The sequence below is a fragment of the Tyto alba genome, unplaced genomic scaffold (genome assembly GCF_018691265.1).
Source record: "Tyto alba isolate M040663 unplaced genomic scaffold, T.alba_DEE_v4.0 Super-Scaffold_16, whole genome shotgun sequence".
Taxonomy (NCBI): domain Eukaryota; kingdom Metazoa; phylum Chordata; class Aves; order Strigiformes; family Tytonidae; genus Tyto; species Tyto alba.
The window spans coordinates 13387047-13405685 of NW_024881278.1; the positions used below are offsets into that span (position 1 = coordinate 13387047).

General features: G+C 50.0%; 1 protein-coding gene across 1 annotated transcript in view; it reads right to left on the reverse strand.

Annotated features, from left to right (window-relative positions):
- Positions 1 to 18639, reverse strand: part of GALNT14 (polypeptide N-acetylgalactosaminyltransferase 14) — a 102041-nt gene that overhangs the window by 13012 nt on the left and 70390 nt on the right. Inside the window, exons 5-10 of the mRNA XM_042789922.1 lie at positions 17623 to 17688; positions 15399 to 15520; positions 10758 to 10845; positions 8075 to 8159; positions 6576 to 6679; positions 1996 to 2122 (exon numbers count right to left, since the gene is read on the reverse strand). Of these exons, the coding sequence (XP_042645856.1) occupies positions 1996 to 2122; positions 6576 to 6679; positions 8075 to 8159; positions 10758 to 10845; positions 15399 to 15520; positions 17623 to 17688 (592 nt within the window). The remainder of the gene's footprint in view (positions 1 to 1995; positions 2123 to 6575; positions 6680 to 8074; positions 8160 to 10757; positions 10846 to 15398; positions 15521 to 17622; positions 17689 to 18639) is intronic.

Below are 18639 nucleotides of genomic sequence, written 5' to 3' on the forward strand. Positions count from 1 at the left end.
GCTCCATGCCTATCTGCCTACCCCTGCCCAGGTCAGGGGAATCCCCCATGCTCCAGCTCCAAGGCTATCCAGTGCCTCCAAACTATCGCTACCACACCACTAAGCCACAGGTGCCATGGGGCAGGCTCTGGATCCAGTCAAGTCCCACACAAGCTAGCACAACACTGGAGCCTGAGCTCTCACACTGAAGTAGACGCTGTGTGGTAAAAAAAATCAATATCTGGCAGAAAAGTAGTGATATATTTTGCTAACATCTCTGTTTAAACAGAGGTACAACATAGCATCAGGTTGCCAGAAGCCTCTTCTCCTCTCAGTCTATATACTATAACATTAAGTTTAAGGCTGATAGATAACATAAGGTTAATAAAACCCCAGCTCCTAATGCCTATGTTTGGAGATATGTTTCTCCAGACCACCTTTCACTTCTTTGTTGATTCATGGTTCTTCTTCCTCTCTCTAAGGCCACTACAATAGTGTAAGTGCTCTTGCTCAGGAGATACCTCAGCAACAGTGTCTCCATCTGTACCTACCCTTCCCCAAAGTGCAGGGTTTCTTTGTCTGGCCTCCTGATCTCATTTGGGCTTATAAGAAATACGGGGATAAGTGCCGAGGCTCACACCTAGACGTTGATTCAGACCTCCCTCAAGTCCCGGATTCCTGTGCCTGATGTGCAGCCAGAAGAGCCATACCCATTCAAGCCCTCATTGCTAATCCTGCAGGTGATGCAACACAGACATTACCTTTTCACCCAGGTTTGCAGCGACTCCAGCCGTGGAGATTTTGCCACATCCCAGTCTCTTCTGTGGGAGTCTTATTTCACCACTAAAAGCAAGAGCTTTCCTCATGACTCTCAAATTTGTGCCCTCCTCCTTGATGGCAGCAGCACCCTGTACCCCTCACTGCTGTCTTTTTTGAAGCAAGGTGACATGGTCCCCTTCCTGCCCCACATGCTGCGTGGCTGGAAATCGCATATTACATATAACAGAGATGTAATTTGCACTCCCCCAGTTTGCTGTCTCATGTGAAGCATGGGGAAGCTGCAGAGAGCCTGGGTCAGTGGTAACCCCACTACAGGTGGCTGGGTCTTCACAAATACTGCTGGCTCTTTATAATACTGGGAAAGCCAAACTAAGAGGAATGCCTGGTGTGTAAATACACAAATGCCATTTAGCTGAGAAACAACCCAGCATTAAGTGTAAGTGCTCCCCGTGTTTTTCTCTGTCATTTAGTTAATGGACAACCCTCAGCCTCATGGTCTAATCATCCTTCCTGGTTTCACTAGCTGCTCCTATCATCTTTCCGATGCTGATTCCCACTTCTGGACTACCTCCCTCCTTGCCTGCTGTTTCCAGAATCTTGGCCCATTTCAGCCAGATGTTTCATTACCTGGTTCAGTCTCTGTTCCTGCATGTGAGGACAGATCCTCTTCAGCTGACATGCCCTGGCAGCTCCTCCGGTGCCCCCACCAGTGAGGTGCAGCCCATCGTTGCCCCTACTTGAGAGGCAGCACCATCCAGGAGGCAAAGCTGCCCGCTCCAGCATGCTGCTCAGCTCCTCTCTCTGAAAGGCACCAGGAACCAAATTTTCTGGTTCAGCTGAGCCACGCTCAGCCCTCAGCTAAGGTCACTGTGTACTGACAGACATTGCTGGCAGCCTGATTTCAGGTCATTGTAAACGTGTTCTGATGACCTCAGGGTCTAAACCATTTGCTGTTACAGTAGCTAGTGCTCAGGGAGATGCTGGGGTCACCCCTCCATTTCCGTGCTGATGAAAGCTACCATGTAAGTGTCCTACTTCTGTCATATTCTTGACACTGTGGAAATCCTAAGGGAGAGTTGTACTGACTTGCATTTTCTTCAGCTCACAAGGTTCCTGCCCAGGGATATTTCAAAGTTTTCCAAACAAACTTTCCTCCCCATCTTCTCTGCTCCCCACTCCCCACAAAGCATTGCCTTATTCTGCTTCACAAAAACTAAGGAAGCACAAAACACCTACTTAATATATGTATTGGCGTTTCCATCTGGAAAGACATATGGATGTTTCTTCCGGAAGACGTGTCCAACACGGCTGCAGGGGATGATTTCCAGGCTCCCTCCGCACATCCACACACGGAAAGAGATTTCTACAAGAAAAGCAGCTTCAGCATTTTGTCTTTTTGTCTTACAGCAGGCTGGATCCTGGTGTTATCTCTCACTTCATCTTCTGCCACATTAAGCTGGGGTAAATCAATTACCAGAGGGGCTTTCCTAGGCACAACTCCCTTAAAAGCACATTTCAAAGCTTCTTGTGATCTGTTTGAAGTCAGCGTGCTTGAAACCTGTCTATAGCACAGCAGGTGCTATCACAACAGCAAGAGCGAGATGGTATGCAGGCCCCTTTTCATGCACCCCCGCTTACATTGCAGAATCATCTTGCCAGTTTTGTGCTCCTGTAATTACTTCTGCGCTGCCTATTTCAGAGTCACTTCCCTGCAAAGGTCTGTCAAGTTCACCAGGAGAGGCCATGAATTTTGTTTATTAATGACTACAACCGTCATTATCTTTATGAATCCACCACTGATTCTGAAAAGCGAACAGAGTGCTGTGCATCCATCACCTGTCCCAAAATGGGTAGGACAAATGTCTGGGCCGTGAGTGCCAACGCTGCAGTCCAACAGGGCACACACCTTCACACAAGCAAAGGTCAGTGGTGGGAGAAACTATCCTCCCAAAAATACGGAAAAGTTTTCAGTACGGGCAGTGTCTCCCAGTTGCCCCGAGCTGCTCTCTGGGTGGTCCATGGGGCCCTTCTGGAGGAAAATGAGTCTGTGGCACAATTGACACCAGAAGTTACGGGGCTCTTGGCAGGGAGCTGGATGTAATCCTAGTTGGCAAGGCAGGACGGGTGAGCAGAATGGCTGATCTAATGGGTCCATCTGGTCCTAACGCCTGTGAAGCTATGAATCTGCAGCTATATTGTCAGAAAGTCATGCTTAGACAGAACCAGCATGGAAAAGAAGTGAAATTAAAAAGAAAAGGCTTCCGTGGTTCTTTGCATCCTATTTTATCATCTGTTGACAGTACAGAGCAACATGTAGCACGTATTTACTCCAAAACTACAAATTCCTTTTCAGTTCCCCCCCCACCTTTAACTACAGAAGTCAGAGAGGAGGCTACCCATTGTCTGCCAGCTCATGCTCCTGGCAGTCCCCTCACACAGGCCAGCTCAAAGATGACTTGTCTCCAGGTTGGATGTTGGCAAGACAAGTACCTGTGGCAGGAAGCCCATTTTGGGCAGTATGGACAGGAGTCCTCCTCCTCCTCCACTGCCAGCTCACAAAGCTGCCATCCCTCCAAAAACAACTCACAGTTTCAAGGAGCAAAGGAGAATTGCAGCCTGGACCTCCCAAGCCACCTACTCTCAGCACATGTGGCTCAGCCACAAGGTGCACATCGCTGCAGAGGTGGGAGCCTCCTTCACGTCGCTCCCATCCCCACTCCCGAGCTGATGGAAACGGGAGACTGGCACAGCCACAAAGCCCTCTTGCCTTGATGCCCAGGTCCAAAATTCAAGGCTTGAGCCCATCCCCAACAGCTGGCCCTGGCAGCAGAGGCCAGAAAAGGCTGAGGTGGGAAAGCACAGCAGGGAGAAGTATTTTTTTTCCAGAAATCCCATCCCCATCCCTTCACTGCTGTGTTTAACGGCAAGAGCTGCAACAGCAGCTGGAGCCTCACTCCTTTCTCCAGCACTGGGTATTAACCGGCCAATAAAACGTGCCCTTGTGCCATGTCCTGGTGCTATATTGGGAGCAACCTTAATCACAGCTGCAGGGAAATGAGATTATGGCAGGATGCGGCCGCTCTAAACTGCTATGCTCAGTTCCCCTCGCATGTGGTTGTTGCTCTCATTTGCCTGTGTGTGACAGCACCGGCCACACCACCAGCACTGCTGTGTAAATCAGAAGGGCACCCGATAAAGGGGGACAATCAGCCGAGCAGCTGTGAACCTCAGCGTGGCTGCTGCATCGTGCCTTCCCCTCCTACGGTCCTTCTGCTCAGCCTGGGAGGACAGCAGCTCCCTGGAGCACTACAGGGGAAAGACTTGCACTGTTCAGTCTTCAACTAGCCTTAATTTAACGCCTAATGAAGAGGTGGGCTGAGGTGAACTCTGTGCATGGCGAACTGGAATGAGAACACAGTGCTGGGGAGGCAGGAAATGGTGAGGAGTCTGAGCTCTCTGCTTCAGACGTGTTGTACCTTGCAGACCCTGCTCCAGTCCCAGCAGAAGCAATTAAAGCTCAGGTTTTGACAGGTGGACCCATGGAGCCATCCATGGCAGCTAACAAACAAGGTCTCCAGCCAGGCAGACAAGATCTAAATGTCTCAGGAGAAGGTAAACTGAGGCACCAGTGAAGACATGTCATTGGGCCAGCTCAGAGGAGCCAGGGGAGCAGGAACAGACAGTGTGCTTCACCTGACCCTCAAGAGATGTCTCCAATGTGGGTGGCCCCTCTGAGTGACCCCCAGGAGAGATGCAAGCAGTATGCATTGGGGTGCACTGGATTTGGCCTTGGCTTGGCAAAATACCTTTAGTGCTTCTTGCTGGCTTGCAAGTCTTTCTGCCATTGCTCATCAAGTAAATTGAAGAAGTAAAACACCTACAGTGTCCTCCTTCTAACCCAAACACACTTGCTTTTGTTTTGCCTGAAGTCTCCAGCCCTCTTAAGATGCCCAGCCAATAACATTAAAGGCAGCAGCAATGCTCCCCAGGACCAGCTTTGCATCCCCTCAGGACTAAGCTACCAGAAAAAGCCCAGTTCACTGCAAGTGCCCAAAATGAGCAGCTGCTCGGCCAGCTCCTGCTCTCTGTCACCTGCCCAGAAGGGACGGGGACCAGCAGGGACACAGCTGCCCTTGCCTGCGTGCAAAGGAGAAGTGGGACACGCTGCCCTCAGCTGCTGCGACCGCAGGAGACGCAGCTTTGAGCCGGGCACACTTCTGCTCTGGGGGCGATGGGCAAGACGGGCTCTGCAGAGCTGTGCTTTTTTGTTGCAGGGTTGACCTGCCAGGCTTCCCTCTGTCACGCCGATGCCCTGAGGCAGCGTTACACTCTGCAGCACAGCCAGAGCATGGCTGGGTAGGGAGCAGCCTCCCGGGGAAGCACACCAGTAAGGGAAACATCGCGCTCCGTAGGATGGGTCGTAGCCAGGCATAAGGAGCCCATCATCGCAGGGCATCGGGCAAGCTGCCGGGATGGAGCTTCCCCAGAGGGCAGGCTGCCCCATCACTGCTCATCTCCCAGGAGCAGCTCTGGCTGGCTGCTGTCAGAGATGAGTGACGAGCAGAGAGGGACAGCGGGTCAGGCACAGCGTGGCAGACCCTATCCTCCTGTCTAGCTCCCTTCTCGAGTGCTTTGTTTGGGCCACCGATCCAGCGGGGGAGGTGGGAGGGCTGCCGCTCCCCTCCTAGGTTTCCTCAGAGCCTGCCCACTCAGAGGAGCAGATGCTTTGAGTCAGTCCGGTGGCAAGCCACCCACCCACAGAGAGAAGGCATGAAGGAGAGAGATCCTACTGCATAATGAGATATAAATAAATAAAATACGCTAGAGGAAAAAGGCATGTGAAGGAAACAACAGTGCCAGGCAGCGGATGGGTTACTGCAAGGCGGCAGCATCTGTTCCCTTGGATGAATGACAGCACTGCCGTATGTGTTAAGACACAAGATCCTTCCTTCCCTTGCTAGCCATCTTCCCCAGAGGTGTGAGCTATTAAAGCCAGGTTCTGATATGTCTCCCTGACATCGAGTGCCTCCCTCCCCTTCTTTCATGGATACAGTCTATTGCTCTGATCTGCAGCATTGCTACGGCTTCAAAAAAGACAACAGCCCAGCCTGATCCAGCTCCACTTGACAAGGACAAGGACAGGGGGACAAGGGGACAGGCTGTTACCTCTTTCATGTCCCCCCTCAAGTGTGCATGCAGATTTCTTAATGCCCATCTTGCCCCATGATAATGGGCAAAGGTGACTGAATTTAGGTCAGCTCTTATTTTTTTTTCCATTCAAGAAAAATTATAGTGTCAAGGAGACCCTGACAGCGCTCATCCATCTAGTGATACAGGAATGGATAAGCAGACATGTTACTTTGCCACCTGCTTGCAGCATGCCGATGGAGCTACTGTTTCAGGCACTCTGCAAATTCAGGGAGTCACTGATGCCTGCGTTCATAGCTTCAGAATGTTGTTGTCAAACAATGGAATAAGCCATGGTTTTGATTTATTAATGAGAAAATAAGATCAGGAAGGAATAGGAGGGTGCATATGGTGTTCTCTCATCTATTGGTAACACCAAAGCTGAAAACTCTGTGGTTTAATCAAAGCAGTGTGGAAGGCAAGAATTCCCAAGTACCAACAATTGCTCACTTCTTATCGTTCATGGTTGTTGGATCCTTTACTCACCTGAGACCATAACCTACAAATGTAAGTGAGGGAAACTATGCAAAGCATTCAAAGCGAAGTCCAAAATGACCTTGTATCCATCTGGCATGACCCAGGAAAAGAAGCCAACACAGCAAGGCATAAGAGGAAGAAGAGTGACTCACCAAAGTTCTCCCCACCCCAGATGTCCATGGCACTGTCGTACTTCCCCAGGTGGTTGAACCAGGCTTTATCAATCACAAACAGTCCCCCAGCAATGATGGGAGTCCTGCAGAAAGGGTAAGGGAAGAGGGGACACACTCTCAAACACCGCTGCAGCACCTGAATGCACAGAAGCAGCCCTTCCCTTTGCCTCCTGTTCCATGGTCAGGCCATTACTTATGTATCTTTCTCACCAAACAAGGACAACACAACTCAAAACGCATCTGAGCCTTTCTTTCAGCTGCCTTGGTATTTTGCTGTCGATCATAAATTGTCTGGCACTTAATGACTGGCTAATGCACCCGTCAGCACAACTCCTACAAGCCCAAAGTTCACAGCCCTGATTGTAGGCTTCAGCGTCAAAAATGCACTTAGCGCTCGGGGGGTTATTCACTCAGACGTGTTTTTTGCCTGGAGCCAACCTATTAAGAGCACCATTCCACTGGGGAGGGGAAGGCAGAGCCAATTCAGAAGGGCTTTTTAAAAGCCATCACTAGCTGTGTGATCTTTATTTCAAAACAGGGTTATTTTTCATTCTTCGGATTAGGTAAGAAAACTGCACAGAGAAGGTCTGTGGAGGAGGGGAGGGCAGACCCAGAAGCTAGTTTGAGAAGGCTCGCCATTTGCTGGCACAAGTCCTGTCTCCATTCAATTGCAGACAGTGAGGATGCCTTAGCGTAGGCTTGGGAGGAGCTGGCATGATTGCTGGGCCCAGTCTAGTCTCCACAGTGCCCTACATGGCAGGACAACCAGGAATGCAAGGAGACCCTTTGTGAAGCCAACACGAGCTCCTGTTAACAGCAACATCCTAAGGAGCTTTGCTCTCCTGTGAGCTTTCTGAGGCCCTGATCTTCCCCCAACACTCAGTCTCCTTCATGCCATACACCCCAGTACTTCATGGCTGGGGATGCAGATACCAGCACTAGGCTTGCTGCCAGGAGAGATTTTCAGCAGAATGAAGGATTCCCTCCATCCCACGGCATGAGGACAGATGGCATCTCTCCCATTCAGTTTTGCTCTCTCTCCTGCACATCCTGAATTTCTGAGGAGCCTTCAGCAAGGTCCAGAAGATCCGGAAAGGCTGAACTAGACACCACATTTTTATCAAGTGGGCTGAGGAGAGTGACTTATTTTTAAGTGACAGCTGAGCTGAGAGAAGCAGGAGTTTAGAGCACCGGGTTTTTCCCCTAATGATATTCAACTTCCTTAGCACTACCAAAACACAAATAACCATAAATATACTCCCTTCTACCTTTGTAGCACCCTCAGGTTTCAGTGTTGGGAGGTGAAGCTGTACTGCAACACCCAAGCCAGCCAGGAGCTCTCTATAGGTATTAGAAGTTCAGAGCTGTCCTGGAAGGAATATCACACTGCTATGGTGAATGGTGACACACACGAGGCCAGATGAGACGCCTGTCCTGTCCCACATTCCTTGGGTGCCTCCTTCCCCCTCTTGACTTACTTAATGGGTTCAGTGGGATCAAGTCGTTTGGCTTTCTGCTCTGGGGAAAGCTGCTCCCATTTGAAATGCAGACTCCAGTCAAAACCTAAAACCGAAGTAGAAAAGTACCATGGGGAAATTAGAAACGAGTATGGATTAGGAGGCAATGCAGGCTGCAGAAGTCGTGTTTGAAGCAGTATTTTCACAGAATCATAGAATGGTTTGGGTTGGAAGGGACCTTAAAGATCATCTAGTTCCAACCCCCCTGCCACCGGCAGGGACATTTTCCACCAGCCCAGGCTGCTCAAAGCCCCGTCCAACCTGGCCTTGAACCCTTCCAGGGAGGGGGCAGCCACAGCTTCTCTGGGTAACCTGGGCCAGAGCCTCACCACCCATGCAGTAAAGAATTATAGAGTCAAGGAGACCCTGGCAGCGCTCAGCCATCTAGTGATACAGGAATGGATAAGCAGACATGTTACTTTGCCACCTGCTTGCAGCATGCCGATGGAGCTACTGTTTCAGGCACTCTGCAAATTCAGGGAAGCACTGATGCCTGGGTTCATAGCTTCAGAATGCTGTTGTCCAACAATGGAATAAGCTATGTTTTTGATCCTTATGTCTAATCTAAATCTACCCTCTTTCAGTTTTAAACCATTACCCCTTGTCCTATCCCTACACCCCCTGATAAAGAGTCCCTCCCCATCTTTCCTGTAGCCCCCTTTAAGTACTGGAATGCTGCTATAAGGTTTCCCCGGAGCCTTCTCTTCTCCAGGCTGAACAACCCCAACTCTCTCAGCCTGTCCTCACAGGGGAGGTGCTCCAGCCCCCTGATCATCTTCATGGCCTCCTCTGGACCCGTTCAAGCAGGTCTATGTCCTTCCTATGTTGGGGGCTCAGAGCTGGGCACAGCACTGCAGGTGGGGTCTCATGAGAGCAGAGCAGAGGGGGAGAATCCCCTCCCTCGACCTGCTGGCCACACTTCTCTTGATGCAGCCCAAGACACAGCTGGCTTTCTGGGCTGTGAGCACACATTGCTGGCTCACAGTCAGTTTTCCATACAACAGTACCCCCAAGTCCTTCTCAGCAGTGCTGCTCTCAATCCACTCATTGCCCAGCCTGTACTTGTGTATGGAATCGCCCTGACCCATGTGCAGGACCTTATGCTTGGCCTTGTTGAACTTCATGAGCTTTGCATGGGCCCACCTCTCAAGCCTGTCCAGGTCCCTCCGGATGGCATCCCTTCCCTCCAGCGTGTCGACCACCCTACACAGCTGGGTGTTGTCGGCAAACCTGCTGAGGGTGCGCTCAGTCAAACAGCACTGGTCCCAACACCAACCCCTAAGGAATGCCACTTGTCACTGCTCTCCACTTGGACGTGGAGCCGTTGACCACAACTCTTTGAGTGCGACCATCCAGCCAATTCCTCATCCACTAAGTGGTCCATCCATCAAATCCATGTCTCTACAATTTAGAGACAAGGATGTCATGTGGGACAGTGTCAAATGCTTTGCACAAGTCCAGGTAAATGATGTCAGTTGCTTTCCCCTTATCCACCAGTGCTGTAACTTTGTCACAGAAGACCACCAGTTTTATCAGGCATGATTTGCCCTTAGTGAAGCCATGCTGGCTGTCACCAATCACCTCCTTATTTTCCATGTGCCCTAGCATATTTTCCAGGAGGATCCACTCCATGATCTTGGGGGCACAGAGGTGAAACTGGCTGGCCTGTAGTTCCCCAGGTCCTCTTTATTTCTTTTTTTAAAAATGGGGGTTATGTTTCCCCTTTTCCAGTCAGTGGGAACTTCACTAGACTGCCATGACTTCTCAAATATGATAGATAGTGGCTTAGCCACTTCATCCACCAATTGCCCTGGGACCCAAGGATGCACTCATCAGGCCCTATGGACTTCTGCAGCTTCAGGTTCCTTAGATGTTCTCAGATCTGATCTTCTCCTAAAGTGGGTGGTTCTTCATTCTCTCAGTCCCCGCCTTTACCTCTGCATCTTGGACACTGTGGCTGGAGCCCTTGCTGGTGAAGACTGAGGCAAAAAAGTCATTAAGTACTTTCTCCATATCCAAGATGACCAAGTCTCCCTTTTCCTTCCAGAAAGTGTCCACATTTTCCCCACTTTCAAATAACTTAAGCCATAGAGATGCAGGTCTTGGCAGAAGAGTCCAGTGACTAACATATTTTACTACTGCATATGAACAAGAAACATTTTGCATCACAGTTGCAAAGTCAAACACTCCAAAGACAGGAAAATTCATAATTGAAGCTGGTGCTAAAACCTCACTTTGTCCCCTTGTGCACACAGATACACACTCTGATGGATGTTGCATGCTACAAACAGCACAGGAATACTAATAAGTGCTACAGTTGCATCCTCCATTTGTTGCCTAGACATCGCCCATCTCCTCTTGATGGCAGCCCAGCTTTCAGTGCTGCCAAGGGTGGCTTCAACATGACCCTTTTTTCCTGCTTGACCGCCTTATGCACTGTAGCAAACACCATTCCTCACGCCACACTTACCTGTTTCTAAAATAGCCTGAAAACAGCCATCAGGGAGCACTGAACAGTGCTAATGTGCTTTTTGCAAGATAGCAGGAGCCAGTGGTGTGGTGCAGAGCCACCAGCTCTTCAGGTCAGTGCATGTTCTCACCACGGGATCAACACCCACAAGGCATGCATGCGGCTTGGACTTACCTCCTCTGAGGTCTGAGGAAGCTGCTACATAGGCAAAAGTGTCCAAGTTGATGATGTCAATAACAGGGCTGACCACACGGGTGGGGTCCTGGAAAGCAGAAGCGAAATGACCCATGACTTCAGATCACACCACTCAAACTGATCAAGCGATGCTCTAAACTCCTGGAGAGACCAGGTGGCTGGAAATCTTGGTGTCATTCAGGTTTGTCAGGGAGAAGTGCCCATCAGTGCCTTCTCCTCCTCAGCCACCACATCAGTTCAACCAAGGAATTAATGGCAGCAGCACCAAGCAGCAGAGGCATTGCTGGGAACCAGGGCCACACTGGCGAGAGAGGCTGGGCAGCCAGGCACTGGATCTCCTGGGAAAGAGGGCTGCATGCTGCTGGGCCACTGAGCTAGCATCTCTCACTGGCTTTGGCCTCACCCAAAGACCCCCTCTCCACAAGCTGTGCATGCACTTGGCGCCCAAGTCAGCTCGATGAAAAGCTCTGTCGGCCTTTTGCAAATTCAGCAGTCTGCTCCCCTTTCACCTCCCTTAAATACTTTTCACTGAAGCTCAGAAGTCAGGCAACAAACAGGCAGATGAAATGACAGAGGAAAAACAAAGGCAGTCAAGCACTTTAAATACAGATATTTTTTAAATGTACAAACTGGGGACAGAGTTAGAGTTTTGCCAAAGGTGTGAAAGGGTTAAAAAAAAGACCTGAATTATTTTAAATAGTTGGTGGTGATTTAATTAACATCTTGTTATGGGCAAAGAGATTATACAAACAGTTATGAACAAAAATATCTATGGGAGGAAGAGACTCTGACAGCTTTGACTGGTCTCTTATCTTCCTTTTTCTTTTCAAAAATCCCAAACTCCAATTATAGCTCAAACTTCATGCTTTTACCCTTGCCAGATCAAATAGTTTTTCACAGTCATGCAAAGGAAAGCATCTGAGCACATACAGGCTTGCTCTCCCCCGGAAAAGACTTTGTTTTAGAAATTAGCCCTAACAAAGAAGTATTCAAATGCAGCTGTAAGAAGAAGCAACCAAAGGCCATGAGCTGGGAGTTGAACTAGAGCTCAGGTTTTCCAAATGAGCATGACAAATACTTGGTATTTCCATAACAACATCAAGTCAGGTGTCTTAACATGACTTTCTATGATTCAAATACATCCCACTGAAAGGGCAAGGTCTGCTGTACCTACATACTGTATGGATAAACTCAAGTCACGTCCAAGCACGATGAGCCTTTCAAACCCATTGTAGCTGCTGCATAGTGCCCCCCAAACTGTCACAGCTCCTCAATATACCGAAGCATCCTTTAGTTGCCTGAGGGTAGGGGAAAGGTTTTAAGCAGAGCATCTGCTTTGTGTGCTAAATACTGCAGGGAAAGGATCATATCTAGCCATTTAAAACTTGCTCCTCAAGCATCTTACTGGCGAGCACTTCTAACCAGCTGACACTCATGCCCAATTTCACTTCCACTCCTACATATTACACAGCATAACTTCTTGCAAGAAAATCCCCTTTATGTCTTGGCTGAGTGCTTTACCGCAAAATGCTAGTCTTCAGCAATGCAGCTTTCTCCCTGCCATGTCATGGGAACATTTATATTTACTCAGCTATCATGAAGGTGTCTCTGGACCTCAAAAGGAAAGCATAGCATGCTCAAGAGCACAGTGCTGTTGCTAAAATTTATTTGGGGTTGAGCACCAGATCTTATTGTAGGCAGCTTCACCTTTCTGGTTTTTGATACCCTCCCATGTCAGGGCATGTTAATAACACCCAAATCTTCAATCCTCTTCCATGTGAAATCCTCAAAAACCTGCAAATGCATTATGGAACTAAATCAACAGGAAAAAACTCTGAAAATGGTCCTGAAGACAATGGATACATTTCAGCCTTGGATAAGGACTTTGATTCCAGCTTGTCTCCCAGCCTCTACATCATGACCTTGCAATGGATGACAAAAAGGGCCACAGTCATTCCTCTGGCCCCACAGCAGCAGCAGGCAAAGCGAGAGGGCCAGGCTGCCCCCCACCTGCCTTCCCCTACCCCAGAAGAGCATCAGACTGGGGGGGATGCTTGAGCTGGAACTGGGGAGTCACCATTCACTGGTTCATCCCAGTGCCATTTGCAAATTCAGTTTTGGGGTGAGCTCCTTGAGCTACACTGTAAAAACACCTTGGGTTGGATAATTACATTTTTAGAAAAGTTATTCAGTTGAAATGCACTGTTAATGGCTTTAGAGACACTTGTTCCATAAGCGAAAGTAAGAGCCTGTGCCCATGCGCTCCCAGTCACACGCCTGCAAACATGCTGGTGCAAAACACCCACCGTCGCTGCCGCTCCCTGGGACAGGCACCCTCCCAGGCACAGGTCTGAGACCCCTCTGGGCCCCCTCTCCTCCCCCCAGGCCCCTTCACTTGCTCTTAGACTTTCTAGTCCTGCTTGTTTCCAAATCCACATGCGGGGTTTGGACATGCACTGCCCGCATCCAAGAGTGGCCTTGGGCCTGGAAAAGGGTGTCATCGGCTGCTGGGAAAGCTTGATGTGGGGCTTGAGGGGCACCTTCCCGCAGGTGCACAGTGGCACACGTGGGCTCCGGTGTTTCCCAACACGGAAAGCTGCAGGAATAGCTGCTCTGGCCAAGAAAATACGAGAAGTGAGACACAGGGTTGCTGGTGGTGGCGAAAGTGCCGGGTGCGCTTCGAGGCACTCGCCGCTCCTTTGCTTGAAACTTAAATCACATTAGCTCAAAGCAGACTGTTCCTAGGAGTTACAAAGTAAGAAAATGCTTTTTCTAGGTGGCTAATCCCCACCGCAGCGGTCGCACAGGGAAGCCACCTCTTTGGCACAGCCTGAAGGTGGCAGCAGTAACATTTCATACACTTCATTGATCAATGTTTTAACCCTGATGGGAAGGATGAGTATGGTGTGAAAAAGGAAACCGAGGACTCTCTGCCCTTATCCTACAGCTTTCGTGAGCAGTTAAAAAGCAAGCAAGTAGGACTCCACTTGCTTTGCAAGTCCCTCAACACTCTTCGGAGTAAGTCTCCCTTGCTGCCTGGGCTGCAAGACAGTGGGCAGCGTAAGAGCAGCACAAGCAGCAGTGCAAGCTTACAGACTGCCTCACTTCCAGCCAGATAAATATTTAACCCAGAAGAGAAAATAAAAAGAAGTTTACAGAGATGGTGCGTGCATTTGATGCTATATTCTGACCACGATGCAGTGAAACTCCCATGGCGATGCTGCACGTGGTGTCCACATTCACTTATCCCACAGGCACCAAACACGGGGCATGGTCCTGGAGCTGTGTGGGAAAGCAGCTTTGCCTGCCCCTACCTCTGCCCTTCTCCTGCCAAAACACATCAAAAGCTCAGCCTGGGAAAGAGGCAATTTCTCTGGATATTTCTCACTAAAACACAGCAGTGCTTCAGCAGAGAACAAGGAATGCCTGCCTTAAAAAAGCTTAGAGGAACAACTGGTGCAGTAAAGTTTAGTGGTGAATCCCACCCTGAGGCAGGCCAGCTATGAGGCTTGTGTGGGATATCATAGCACATGCTCTCGTAATTCCACTGGAGCAGCAATCGATAATATGAAAAGGCCATTTTCATTATATTGCCGTTCATCAGCAGTGCTGTGGCCCAGCCTGCAAACCGAGGTTAGGACCTCTCCAGTGTTGGCTGAGCTACGAGCATCAGCAGCACTGACTGCCCTCACTCACCATGGGGGGACCTGACCTGGTGCTGTGCCTCCCTACCCCTGTCCCATCGCCGCTGCTCACAGGGGACACGCAGCCCAGCCAGCACTGCGATCACGTATGGAGATGTGAAAGGCACAACGCCTTGGATGAGGGGCACCGTGAACATCAGCTTGAGCAGATTTCTCCATAACCCACTGCCTCAGCTTCCCCTTGCTCCTCAGCTGCCCTTATTTCAACACAATTCAGTAGTTTTAAAATTATCAAGTAATAAATACTAGCAGTCAGTAGCAAGGGTGGAGGAACAAGGCATAACAAAAGGAAAGGACCACGCGTCCGTGCCGGAGCTGAACGTTTCATCCCCTGCACCATGCCAGCCGGTCACCAGCACAGAGCTCCCCCTGACTCAGGTGACAAGGCACCAGGAGCCTCTGTGCCCACGTCTGGCGAGAGAGTCGCCGCCAGCGACAGGCGAATGTCATTGTCTGCTCTGAAATCAGCAGAATTTAAATCCTATTAAATCAATTTATTAGCACTTAATTTGCATGAAATTAAATTCGGCCCCTATTCAAGGAGCCGTCACTCCCTTAAATCATCAGCACTGAGCATTTTACATGAGACTAATTAAAAACTCTGCTGGAGCACTGCCCACATATTCCCCTTTCACCACTCAACCTGTACTTGCTGGTTAGAGCCCCACTGCCCAGGGAGGCACCTTGTCTCACCCACCCACCCGCTCTCTGAGTCATGGAGACAACCCCACCTGGTTGCTGGGTGGAGGAAGATCAGCAAAGGCCACTTTGCCCCCCCAGAAGCTCATTGTTTTCTTACTCAAATGCCTACATGCAGTTGGTTATGGTTGGGTGGACATGGCCATTGAGAAGGAAGAGGAGAGGGACATCAGTGATGTGTCCTTGAGGGCGGCCCTGGTCTCTCAGGAGCACTCACCTCTTTGATCCTCTGCAGCAGAGGGAGCAGCCAGTCCTTATTCACCTCACAGTGACTGTCGAGGAAGGTCAGGACTCCTGCTTGTGCCACATCTGCCCCTCGGATTCGGGACCGGATCAGACCTGTTCAGGGACACACCACATCAGCTGCCGCCCAGATGGCTGGGCAACATCCCCGGGGCTCTTCCAGCACGGTCTCCTGCACTCATGCATCTCCTGGGTTTTGACCCACCTAAATCCCATTCAGATAAAACCTGGCTCGAGTTCATTGCCTCCTTCCCGGCACTGTAAGGCATGCCAACCATTTCCCAAGGTCACCAGAGCAAATAAATGGCTCCACCAAGATTAACGATTGATGGCATTTATGCTGATCCTTAATTTGTGCAGTTAATTCTGTTGTCACCTTCTGGGGCAAAACACGACTCAAAATGCTTTCATAACCCCCTGCAGGCAATAAATTCAACATAGATAGAAGTCAGTGGGGAATGGGCCAGGGGAATCGAGGATGGGATCACCTCATGTCAGAATTAGGCTTTTCTTAGACTACTGACTTTTCCCTGCTGTGCCCCTTTCTGTGTCTCAGTGACCCCCAGATCTCTCTCCCACCCTGGAGGCACTGATGATCTGCAGATCAATGGGAACACATTTTCCACCAAGGAAAAAGGGTCAGCTCTCAAGGTGCTAAGAGCCCGCTTTGCTCATCAGGGCCCTGATGGTAATTTTAGAGCCCTTCAGAGTTGGAGATGGATTGCTGCATGTGTTCGTGAGAGAGAAAAAAAATGAACAAAGAGGGAGGTCACAGAAAACACACGTGGATTTCACACTAGACTCTTCGGCAAGATCATTGCTCTTAAAGATGTGCTGTTCCTATTTATACAAGAGTCAACTGGCTTTCCAACACTCCTCCTGCCTGCGGCCGATACTCAAGTGAACCACAACGTAAGAAAGGACATGGTTCACTGGCAAACAGGAGGACACGCAGGTTGCTCAATGGGACTAGAGCTTCTGATGAAGGAGAAACAGTGGTAATATGAGGGGAGATAGGGGCAGATAAAGAGAGACAGAAGGATTTCAGGGAGCAGCCACACATCAGGTCCATGCAGAAGGTCACTGACTTTCGTATTAAAATTCCCTAGAGGAAAGGGGTCAAGGAACAGCCTCTGAGCAGGAGGGAGAGGGACAGGAGAACAAAGCCTGGAGCAATCCAGAGTTTGCCAAGGTCACCTCCTGCAATGCAAGTTGTCCCTGTACCTCTCTATGCAACCAGCCCTCCCCAAATCCTGGCAGGTCCTGAGGCATGCGGATCCAGTGATGTATTAAGTGAGGTAAGCCCACCAGGCTAGGTTCCCAAATCCTGACTGCTTTATAGAGCACCAATACCTGCAGATCCATCCAGTGCTGGTGGCGAGCACATAGGTACCCCCATAACACAGGAGAAAAAGGTGAGGAGGAGGTGCAGGTCTATGGAGACCTCCCCTACTCTCCTGCCAAAGCAGGTAAATCTCTTACACCCATGCGGGGGTGATGCCACCCTGACACCAGACATGCAGAGCTGAAAACCTTCTGCAAAAAGAATCCACAAACAAACCCTCTTGGCTCCTCGGTCTCCCCGACCTGACACATACCTGGAGTCACACCTTTGATTTTCAGCATGAAAAAACTTCCTTGTTTTTCTAATACTGCAAAGCAGGACTTAAAAACACCCATTCAGACTATGGGGAACTGGAAAATGTTTCAAAAGGTTGCCAGCAGCAGCCCAGTAGGACATACATTCATCCTTCATATAGCCCTTCCTAATCTTTCAAATATAATTAATTATTTTTAAAAAATCCCACAGAAGCAGCAGGAGCAGATCTCCTCTCTTTCATTAGAGCAAACATCTTTAAAAATAAGACCTGGGGCTTTGTTTTGCCTGCTCTAATTTTCTGGCTAATAGGCTACAGCTGAGCCTCACTGGATATCTTAATAGTCCCATCTTTTTCAGTGAGAGAGTGGGGAGATATTTATTTCAAATCCCAGCCCTTCATCACATCTCTTTTTATCAAGGCTCCCAGTCCCGTCCCCAGGAGCTGCTGACTGCCCTTGTCACCCACTTCACAGATGTCATGTCATGTCATGTCATGTCATGCGAGTGTCCCCAACCCCACCCCCTACCCTGGCTCCATCACTCTCACGCCTCCCAAAATCTGGGTTTCCCACCTGGGTCGTGAGCAGGCAGCTCTTACCTTCCCGCCGTCCGTTCCGCAAACACTTCACCCTGGGGAGATTTCCCAGCAAGTGGCAGTCGTCAGCTTGGGAAACACAAAGGGAGGACATGTCACCCTGGTGGCTCTGGCAGCAGAAATGGTCCCTGGGAAGATGGGGAGCAGGGAGAGGACCCCATCCTGGACTGGCTGATGGCTTATTAGGGTGATGGCACTGCTGGGGCACAACAGTCTTACCGCTCAGTTCATGCAGGGCAAATCAGGACTGGCAGAGCAGCAGTTTTTGTAAAACTAGTGTAAACCCAACAGATTTACACCAAGAGCAGCTGAATTACACTGTAAGGTCAGAGTAGAAGAGGCACGGTTGGGGTCAGATTTGGAGTTTTTGCACATTAATGGTAGCTATTTGCACTACTTTTGGTAGCTGCAAAGCAACACAAGCCCTTTGATGCATGTCTATGTGGTGGGGCAGGAGCCTTCTGAGGTGGCCTGTGAGCCCTGAGCAAGGAGAAAGACATGGTCAGAGAGAGCTCCGTGAAGCATCTGAGGGCTGCTCATGCCTGGGACAGCAAGTCCATGGGGCAGAGAGGCCCCACAGCCACCCACACCAAAGCCAGGGAGGTCCTGCAATCCCCCACGCAGTTGCTGCTGTTGCTCTTGCCCCAGTGCTGCCTGCAGCCCCGGCACACCTCCTCACCAGGATTTCTCCCAGCAGGAGCAGGTACACCCATCACAGCCCCCTCTCCGTCCGCGCACCCACGCCATGACCTCCACAACACCTTTGCACCTCTCATTGCTTCTCTTCTTCCTTGGCACTATAAACACATGTGCAACATGCACCATCCCCGCCACCCACCCCATGTGCCCACACGGACCTCTGAGTGCCTTCACCCCCTCCAGCAACCTTCGCTGACAAGAGACATCACTGCACTTACATCCCTAACAACTCGGGTACAGAGCTGCGTTGCCCTGGGCACGCCGGGGGAGCTGAAGTGGCAGGGGTTGGCTATGGACCTGCGATGGAAATTTCCTGGGAAG